Source organism: Asterias amurensis, chromosome 1 (genome assembly GCF_032118995.1).
Source record: "Asterias amurensis chromosome 1, ASM3211899v1".
In the NCBI taxonomy this organism is placed as follows: Eukaryota; Metazoa; Echinodermata; class Asteroidea; order Forcipulatida; family Asteriidae; genus Asterias; species Asterias amurensis.
Genome location: NC_092648.1, coordinates 24,946,625 through 24,957,519, shown reverse-complemented (window position 1 = coordinate 24,957,519; position 10,895 = coordinate 24,946,625). Strand labels below are relative to the sequence as shown.

The following is a 10,895-nucleotide window of genomic DNA, read 5'->3' as shown; positions in this document are numbered from 1 at the left end:
GACGTAAGCTTTCCATTGTTATGATTGGTCGGAGGTGATGTAGTTTGGTCGGATGTGAGTTGAAACCAACGGTTCTTTTCAGAACCACCCCCAACTCATTAGAGATAGTGTTACCGCAAACCTTTCCATATCGTATTTCCACCATGCAAAGTTTCAAATCCTACTACAGGTTGTTTGTCAGCTTGCACTTTCGATGTCTGCATGTATAGCGTATGCATAATATTTGTATATACATGTTGATTGTAATCTCCGTGTGAAATGGATAGGCAGTCAAAGGTACATCTGGCAGGAGCAGGTATCTATTCACAAGCCACGAAAGGATATCAGGGCCCAATTTCATAGAGCTGCTAAGCACAAACATCCATTTGCTTAGCATGACATTTTTGCCTTGATAAAACAGGATTACCGACAAAATGTTTATTTGTTATTATACATACTGCTTGTTACTGGTTTTCAGTTGTTGTTTGCTTATCCTGAAAATTACGACGAAATTTGGTTGGTAATCCTGTTTTTTATCAAGGCAAAAATTTCATAGAGCTGCTCAGCAGATTTATGTGCTTAGCAGCTCCATAAAATTGGGCCCTGATGTTTAGAATATAATATGAGGTACAGGTACATCGTACTCATCCATGATGTGTTCTGGGCATGTCACGTGCACTGTCTATCCCACTACACAATGATCAAATTGTATCAAAAAGGACAAAGCATTTCCAGCTTCGACTTCTGTAATTATTAATTAATTAGTTAGTGCAGTCCCTTTTGGCTTGCGAATTTTGTATAATTATTGTATATAATATTGTATTTTTAATAATGTCCTTTGAAAGGCAGTGGACACTATTGGTAATTACTCAAAATAATTATCAGCATAAAACCTCACTTGGTAACGAGTAATTGGAGAGGTTGACAATAATATAGAACATCGTGAGAATCAGCTCCCTCTGAAGTGACGTAGTAAGAAGTAATTTTCCACGAATTTGTTTTCGAGACCTCAAGTTTAGAATTTGAGGTCTCGAAATCAAGCATCTGAAAGCACACAACTTCGTATGACAAGGGTGTTTTTTCTTTCATAGTTATCGCGCAACTCCGACGACCAATCGAGCTCAAATTTTCACAGGTTTGTTTTTGTGTGCATATGTTGAGATACACCAAGTGAGCGGACTGGTCTTTGACAATATTACCAATAGTGTCCAGTGTATTTAAACTTTTAAAAGTGATGTATCATATGTGATACAATTAAGTTTTTATGCTGTGATGGCTATTGTCAATAAACATTTTGATCTATCCATCCATCTATCTATCAATCTATCATATAAAAAAGTATCTTTCTCAAAGACACAATAATTGTGACCAGCAGGGTTCGAACCCATAGTCAGTGAATTACAAAACTTGAATCGATACACTGGACCAATCTACAATAGCTCTCCGGATTAAATTAGCACCCAAGAAAATGATGACAACAAACAATAAGAAGATTGATAAAGCCATTAAAGGATATTCTCTTTTGTTATTATTATTATTATTATTATTATTATTATTATTATTATTATTATTATTATTATTATTATTATTATTATTATTATTATTATTATTATTATTATTATTATTATTAACCTAATTAATTTTAAATCTCAAGTTTCCATCAACGTATAAATTAACAGTTCACAACAACAACAACAAAAAACAATTATTTGTAAGTGCTTCCACAGAATTAAAAATCATTTACTCCAAACTGTGCTAAAAAGTCTCAATCAGACATTTTTATTGTTTAATTTGTTTAGTATCTAATACCTAAGATTGTTTTACATGATCTTGATTCTTGAAAAAGGGCTGAAAACAAGAAACTTGAATAATTTACTCACAAATTGTATTCGCTAAAATTTCACGCACACGACTGCAACTCTTTGAAGCATTTTGTTTTTATCACATATTTATTTTCATTTAACTGATTATGTTATAAGCAAGTTTTGATAATAGATCAACTGTGACCGTGAAGCAATCTATGTTGCTGGAGAAATAATCAAAAGTGTTGCTACTACACATCTTTTGTACAAGCTTTACAACCTATGTTAATTACTAATTATAGTTTGCCATGCATGTAGTACCAGGTTTTACTGATAGTCACTTGCTGTGGCTTGGAACACAATCTTTTTACTTTCTCCGTCTAGTTCTGTATTCTTGCTGTCAGGATCAAAAAAGAGTGGCCAATTTACAGACTATTTGTAATTTCCACAGATGCAGGAAGCATCTTAGCAACAACAAAAGGTAATTTATATAGCAGAAGCGCTTTGGAACCAACCATGAATAATATACCATGCCCAATGTGTGACTGAGGGTGTCTGTAGACAGTGGACACTATTGGCAATTGTCAAAGACCAGTCTTCTCTATTGGTGTGTCTCAACATATGCACCAAATAACAAACCTGTGAAAATTTGAGCTCAATTGGTCGTCGAAGTTGCGAGATAATAATGAAAGAAAAAACACCGCTGTAACATGAAGTTGTGTGCTTTCAGATGCTTAATTTCGGGACCTCACAATCAATTCCGAGGTCTCGAAATCAAATTCTTGGTAAATTACTTCTTTGTTGAAAGTTGCGTTACTTCAGAAGGAGCCATGTCTCACAATGTTTTATGCTATCAACAGCCCTCCAATGCTCGTTACCAAGTAAGGTTTTATGCTAATAATTACTTTGAGTAATTACCAATAGTGTCCACTGCCTTTAAAACCCTCTTTTTTTGTACCAAAGTACCCCCAACAAAAAATCCTGTACAGAATTCCTGCTACTATTGTATCTTCATTGTGTTTTGGGAATCTCAGGAATCCTGAGATTTGAAGACACACATGAAGACACAATAGGAGAAGGAGGGGGGGGGGGTACGCCATGCCACATATAAAGCACCACATGATGTATAAGGCTAATTAAAATATGACTCAGTGATCAATATGGTGCAAAAGAAATACATTTACTTGAACTATCAAATGAAACCATAGTTTGTTATCAGAGCTGGATGGAGCCAAGAGACTAAAATTCCTGTATTCGGACTTTCCAATTATCTCTAAACGACCTCGTTAAGAAGGATTAACGATCCTCTATAGTGTGGTGAATGCGTAGCACTATGTTAGCTGTTTCAACAGCAACATGCAAGGCATTTTGCTTCACAACAAAAGAGTCAAGTAAGAACCCAAGTTCTTTGTCCGCTTCTAGGAAGCCCTGGTCTTGTATATCACACTTATTCTGCTCTTTGCCAAGATGATTTTGCTCTGCGAAGTCTTTTGTCTCAACGGGATCCTTCAATTTGTGGGTTGCACCATCGCCCTTTGCGCCAAGAATCTGCCAATCGCTGCTTCTGTCAAATGACTTCATTCCACATGCGCACCGATTCAACCAATCAGATGGGTTTACACCGCGAGGGAGAGGCCATCGATGGTGGTGGATGCTATCAGTGATTTGAGTGTCTTGCCCATGCTCAGTGGCCCTTGCTACTTGCTCGATGCAATGGATGAAGTTATTGGCAGCCGTTTTGAATTGGGAACGTGTGCATCCAAGATCTATCAAGACTTCCGAATCTATCGTTGCACTCTGTAATTACAAGCGAAATGCAAGAAGGATTTGAAACATGGCATGATGGAGATACAATCTAGTAAGGTTTGTCGTAACACCATGTACATGAGTATGATTTGAAACTTTGCATGGTGGAGATACAATCTAGTAAGGTTTGCCGTAACACCATGTACATGAGTATGATTTGAAACTTGGCATGGTGGAGATACAGTCTAGTAAGGTTTGCCGTAACATCATGTACATGAGTATGATCTGAAACTTTGCATGGTGGAGATACAATCTAGTATGGTTTGCGGTTACACCATGTACATGAGTAAGATCTGAAACTTTGCATGGTGGAGATACAGTCTAGTAAGGTTTGCCGTAACACCATGTACATGAGTAGGATTTGAAAACTGGAAGGGTGACAATTTGATGTTTTGACAAGTTTACTTGGATTGTCCTCAGGAGAATGCTATAATATTTCAATCCCTTGAAGACAGTCAGGAGCATACTGATCAAAATGTAGAGTTGTTACACCACCATTATTTCTAAGGTAGTAGAAACCCTTCAAACCCACAAACCCTTCAAAATTCAAGCATGTAGTTTCAAAAGTATCACCAGATAAATTTTACTTTCCAACGCTTCGGAAAGTTAATGCTCTGATGTTTAAACTTGATCCCAACAAAAAACTTTATTCTATGATGCATTAAAGGATTTGGGTACTTTTTCAAAATGTCCACAGATTTACATTAAACTTACAGGGTTTGAAGATAATGATAGTGGAAAGCTTCCCTTCAAATATTACTTACTGAGGTGCTGTAGTTTTTGAGAAATGAGTAAAACAATGTCATGAAAATACGTTTTTACATGCTTAAAATAATTTTCGTCTCATGATCTGTGAGGCGAAAATTATTTCCATGACATTGTTTTACTCATTTCCCAAAAACTACAGCACCTCAGCACATAATATTTTCAGGGAAGCTTTCTACTATCATTATCTTCAAATTGTGTAAGTTTGGTGTAAATCTGTGGACATTGTGTTTTTTGACCTACAAAAAGTACATAGCCCCTTTAAGATAAAAAAAACCTTTTAACTCTTCCTGAAATTTAGGATTTATAAAATGTACATTAAAGACCCCTCGGCATAGGTTGCCATCACCGAGGTCAAACAATAGAAACATGCATACGCGTTCATGCCATGTACAACAATAGGTCTGCCTTTGGTCCCAGTAAGAGCGGTGTTCGAACTTGTTACGTCACTCTTTATCCCCGTACAAATTTAACCTCTTTTAAATTATTATTATTATTAAACTATTTATTCAGTCATTTCAACGATACAAGACAACACAAAAAAAAACTCAGATTGGCTAGGAGAAACAAAAGTAACTACTGTGGTCCGTTGACCTGCCTCCCCACCCTCTGGACTGGGCATCAGTGGAAAAGAGCTTTCACGTTGAGCTGATTTTACCCAGTATTAAAAAAAGAATAAATAAAAATAAATAAATAAATAGTTATGCGAGGGTTTTCTTTGAGAGTGAGATCCAAGATACCTTGATTTAGCCGAGTAGCGCATATTAATGTTGCACAGACTGTATTCTCCCCAGGGAGCTGAGATTGTTAAGGAGTGAATTAAGGCCCCGTGACCAAGAGTAATAAAATTGGAAGCGCTTTGAGACGCCTTTCGGGTGTGAAAAGCCCTATATAAAAACTGGTTGTTATTATTATTATTTTTACCTGTTGATGTAGATGAGCAGCCAGACACGCTTCAAAGCAACCAGCGCCAGGTACAGCCATAGGATGTGACAGCGTCAACGCTAGAACATGGTTGGCTGCACTACATGTAGCCTAAAAGAAAACAGCAATACAGAGTTTAATAATAAATATAATAATAATATCGAAGTCTTATATAGCGCACATGGTACTCAAGGCGCTGAGTGTATACAAACTTTCAGAAAGATGTTATTGAGGTGGCCGTCCGTAACCTTGTGATGTTAAAGACACTGGACACTATTGGTAATTGTCAAAGACCAGTCTTCTCAATTGGTGTATCTCAACATATGCATAAAATAACAAACCTGTGAAAATTTGAGTTCAATTGGTCGTCGGAGCAAGATAAAATTAAAGAAAAAACACCCTGGTCACACAAAGTTGTGTGCTTTCAGATGCTTGACTTCGAGACCTCAAAATCTAATTCTGAGGTTTCGAAATCAATTTCTCAAAATTTCTTCAGAAGCGAGCCGATTCCCACAATGTTTTATACTATCAACCTCTCCCCATTACTTGTATTTTGAGTAAATAACAATAGTGTCCACTGCCTTCAAGCGATCTCTCATAATAAATAATAAAAATAAAAAGGCAAGATAAAACACGATACCTTTACCTTCAATTCATCCAGTGAGGATTCAGTTCTATTGCATAAGACAAATGTGGAGACGGGACGGCTGGGGTTTTGGAGATGGAAATAACTCTTGCCGTGCATTACAAGGTGGACCATCCCATCAAGATGACCGAGGGAACCTTCTGGGATACAAGCCTGAAGAGTTCCAAGCACTCGCGCTCCTGAAAAATTCACAAAGTGCATGAGAGGTGATAACATCGTGGACTGAAGATGTGTTTTTTAGGTTGGGGGAACTGCTACAAAAATGGACCTGGGAAAAAGTGAATTAACTTTTCAATCCATTTTCAGATTTAATAATGTTGATGGTTGTTAAAAAAATAATGACAATCAAATCAAATAAATTCAACCTACATGTCCCGTTCATATGTTAAAATACTTTTTTGGTGGTTTCATGTGTTTCAAAAATAATTGCAACTATTTGATAAACTGCTTTGGTGATGAATACAAAGTGGTACCCTGTATTGTATTTCAGGTCATAGTGAGGAAATTTACTCAGTCTGTTTGCCTCGTGGTTTATTATTTGCTGTCTGAAATAAAAAGTCACATCCCCTTAAGTTGGTCCCCTTGCTGCCGCCTCCCAGGTTGTATCGGTGTGATCCCTGGCTACACGGCAGTTGACAAAACTTCGTATGGCTTCTAACTGGCCCCCCAGAAAATGAATATTGAAAAAAAGGGACGCTCCCAACATAAGGCTAGGTAACTCAGTTGGAAGATCAGGAGGTCGTTAGTTCAAATCTCAATCTAGAAAATTTGTCTTTGTTCAACCCAAAATCATAGGGAGGATTAACATGTAATTTGTGTGCAATAAGTCTTGATTCATAATGAGTACAAGCAAAAGATAGCATTTACCAGTGATTGTCTGGACAGCATCAATGTGAAGCAATGACAATCTATCTATCGTCAGTACACCATGGCTTCTCAGGAAGCGTTTCAGCTGAGGATGGACAACCTTCTGACAAGCCAACAGTCCGATCTTCTGTTGGACCAGATGCCTCCCAAGTACTAGTAGCTGATTCAGAGAGGCATCCTCCAGATGGACGCCTTCTTTGGTTTCCATGGCAATATCTGGGATTCCTTCCTCATCACCTGATAGTGAGGTGTTATAAAGAGCAACACTGATGCTATGTCTGCGGAGATTGTCCCGTTCCTTGGTTGCATACGTTGGAATCTCCGGACACTCAATCAGAACTCCTTCGACAATTGAAGACTCTGCCGGTGTCTGGCCTTCCACAAGGATGTACCTGACAGCTGGGATTCTTAAGCTCTGCTCTGTGGGGGACGGTAAGCCATTCAGGAAGGCTTGGAGGGTCAAGTTAGCGATGATGTTAGTGTCTCTCACAGAGAGACCACAAGCTGGCTTTGTAGAGATGACCGTCCGAACGAGGCTGAGCATAGTTTGGACGTCTGATACGTTGATGCTTACACAATTAGCGTCAAGAAACTCCCCGCACATCTTGAGGAGAAGCTCGTTGACCTCAATGCAGAGTACAGGATGAAGATCCAACTCCCTGCAAGACTTTACTAAATTTGTCGTCAACAAAGCACAGAACAGGCCCCCATCACTGCAGGCAGCTATATGACCCCCGACGGCAGCGAGTATTAGTTTCAGAATAGGTCGAGATACTGACAGTTGTCTCACAAGCACGGAGGAAGAAGAGGTGATCATAACCTGGCCTCCACACGAATTCTGAATTGTTTTTAAGTATCCATTAGGACCATAGCATGATTGTATGAGAAGTTTGAAAGCTTCTAAAGTTTGATCGACATCAGAATTATGAAATTTCTCAGGTGTGGTTGAAGCTTTTATCTTCTGTGAGTTAAGTTTACCAGGGGACATAGAAGACATCTGAAAAAAAAAAATATATATATTGGATTTAATTGAAATCAAGTTATTTCCAATTGACTCAATGAACTCAAGTTCAGTAATTTACAGAATATGGGTTTGAATCCTGGCCTGGTCGGTCGCAACATTCGTGTCCTTGTGCAAGGCACTTTATAAAAATTCTTCTTTTTACCTAGGAGTACAAATGGGTACCGGCGAGAGCTGGGAGTAAATTGCGATCGACTGGCATCCTTTTCCGGGGGAATAAAAACACTTTCAGATGATTAATGCCTAGGTAACTGGGTATAAACACTTTCCTGATAAGCCATATTGGCTCAGGACAGACTTTTACTTTACTTTCTTTGCAAGTGGCTACAAAGAAAACATGATGCAAGGCAAAACGAAGATTATGGCTGCCATTAAGGCTGCCATAGTTGAACCATACCTTGATGGCGTCCTTAGTTGAGGTTACTTCCTCTCAGTTTGTTCCATATCCATACCCCTTAGCCTCTTGGTAGACTTGGTAGCGAGGGCGGTTTTCTGGACAGTGTAAATGGTTAGATGTATGGACAGTAGAGCAATGCCTATTGAGAGTAACTTGTTCTGAGCAACCCACGGTGGTAACTTCATGATTTATAGTGAAAGTCTCTAAAGAATATTAAAGTAAAGAGAAGAAAAAAGTTTTGTCTGAATTATCCTTACACCGAAGTGTGTTAAAGACACTGGTGTATTTCAACCTATGCATAAAATAACAAACCTGTGACAATTTGAACTCAATTGGTCGTTGAAGTTGGGAGATAATAGTGAAGAAAAACAAAGAACACCCTTGTCACAAGTAGTTCCTGCATCCAGATGCTTGATTTTGAGGTCTCAAAATCAAACTCGTGGAAAACTACTTCTTTCTTGATAACTACGTTACTTCAGAAGGAGCCGTTTCTCCCAATGTTTTATACTATCAACAGCTCCCCATTACTTGTTACCAAGTTAGGTTTTATGCTAATAATTATTTTGAGTAAATACCAATAGTGTCCACTGCCTTTAAGCAAAAATTCAGTACTCAGCGCATAAAATGTCAAACTGTGGTAGATTTCAGACCAGTACCTTAGTGAGACTTCTATAAAAGATATACAGGATTCAAAGAGCTGACAAAAGTCACAGAGAGTTTTCATGTTTGGTGTAATCAACCACATACATGAAATAACAAACCTGTGACAATTTAGGCTTAAACTGTTGAGTGCGTCAAGAGAAAAAAGTGGAAAACATGCACAACTAAGCTTAATTTTGGTAACAGTTAACCAAAGTCACAAAGATGCTCTTTTTTTTTTAACGTTAAAAGGTTTTCAGTATACAGTTTTCTTGAATATGACTTCATTTCAGGTGAAAAAAAAATCACAGAAAAATGTGTACGCACTTCATAGTCAGTTTAGCTTTTCAGACTAAAATTAATCAAAGTTAATTTTCCCTTCACTATCTTGTTTATAAAAAAATAAAAATAAAAAAAAAATAAAACAAAACAAAACTATTTTGTTGAATAATGTGGAACAAACCTTTGTTATTTACTGGGACTTTGTGACACCTTCTACAGCAGCTTTCTTCTGTTTGGGTTGCTTGCTTTTAAAATACTCAGGGGTGACCTGAAGAACTTTTTGATCAGGATTGAAGACTGGATCGCTGGCAATATAGTACCAGCCAGCATGGACCAAAGTCAGACCAACGGCAGCTAATGTCAAAACCCTGTAGCGGGCAAAGAAGCTCATGATGATTGCAGGCGACAATATAACAGTAAGTTGTGTCTGGAAATCAAACGGGCAGGAGAGATACAATTTGTGAGATCCCTTATTTTATTATTAGTATTATTACTATTATTTATTCAGCATATCAAAAAGAGCAATACAATTTTTGTTTAAACAAACATGCCAATGGAACATGCCTGGAATTAACAAAAGGCTAAATCAATAACTGTGAATCAAACTCGAAAGGCTTTATTTCCGAATTTCCGATGTGATTTAGTGCTTTGGTTGAGAAATTTCATCAAAGCTTGTTAAAACTACACAACATGGACTACATGTACTATGTACGATGCATGTAAAGTGATAACCAGTACGCAGAATTAAGAATTGTTTCCCTGGTCGGCCTGAACGAAACACAGGTATTATTTTACGGTAAGTAAGCAAGACTTCACGCAGTTATCGGTAGATAGTTTGAATTTGAATTTGATTCTGACAGTCCTAACCTAAGGCTATGAGAATGAAAGTTTTAGATTTGCATCCGCGCAATTTTGAAATGACATGAGGCTTTTTTTCATTTTTCATTATTTTCTCATATAGTAAGCTTTTCAACGCTGTAATTGCACACGAAGATGCGCAATCTTCAAATTGCGCAAAATGGTGCTCGATACACAAATTTGCCTATTCTGCATAGCGCAAATTACAAATTGCGCAGAATATTGTTCCGCAAATTTGTTGATTGCGCTCGACAGATGAACGACGTTTTACTGCAAATAAATCAGTCGCGATCGCAATCACGATCGTGGCGGAATGTCTGCCTTGTATAGTCCTACCAGTAAAATGCGTAAATATAACCTTTTACTGTTTTGTTCGATGATTTAAAACTTGAAAATTTGTGATGCAGAGTCTGTTTTGTGAAAATAATGGGATAACTTTCCGTATGGCGCCACCACTTTTTCACTCACTTTTACAAAAAGGGATATCTCATTGAGGTAAATTAGATACTATATTATTTCATATCGAATGAAAAAGTGGTGGCGCCATACGGAAATTTTTCCCAAGGAACAGAAGGAGTTACAACTCGAGTCTTGATCCCCGAAGGGATAACTTTTCCCCCCGAAGCTCTACTATATTAGTCAAATTAATCCGGTCAGTTTGATGACATCATGATCATGGTGACATCGATGACTTGTGAATTACTCGGTAAAAATTGATACGAGGTTAATTTGGAGAAAAGAAGAATCACCTTACCTTGCCTTAACTACAAAGATTGTTGAAAGTGATGGGCGAAAAGAGCAGTTTTACGTAGAAAACTAACCGGCAGATTTCTCATCACACACACATCCGTCACATTTTTGTTTATGCAATACAGTTTCTGTTTGAGACGCCCTCAAGAGACATAATAG

The 10,895-nt window shown here is 37.7% G+C and overlaps 1 protein-coding gene across 2 annotated transcripts; it reads right to left on the bottom strand.

Annotated features, from left to right (window-relative positions):
• Positions 1–1,658: 1,658 nt before the first annotated feature.
• Positions 1,659–10,857, bottom strand: LOC139934143 (molecular chaperone MKKS-like). Of its 2 annotated transcripts, none has more exons than XM_071928440.1 (7): positions 10,741–10,857; positions 9,310–9,555; positions 8,208–8,410; positions 6,790–7,786; positions 5,923–6,101; positions 5,277–5,387; positions 1,659–3,578 (listed from the first exon to the last, which is right to left on the bottom strand). In XM_071928440.1, the coding sequence occupies exons 4-7, from the start codon at positions 7,784–7,786 to the stop codon at positions 3,078–3,080; spliced, it is 1,788 nt and encodes a 595-aa protein (XP_071784541.1). In that variant the 5' UTR covers positions 8,208–8,410; positions 9,310–9,555; positions 10,741–10,857; the 3' UTR covers positions 1,659–3,077. The 2 variants fall into 2 exon arrangements, with proteins under 2 accessions (XP_071784541.1, XP_071784549.1); XM_071928448.1 differs by having other exon boundaries at positions 8,208–8,302.
• Between the last annotated feature and the right edge of the window lie 38 nt (positions 10,858–10,895).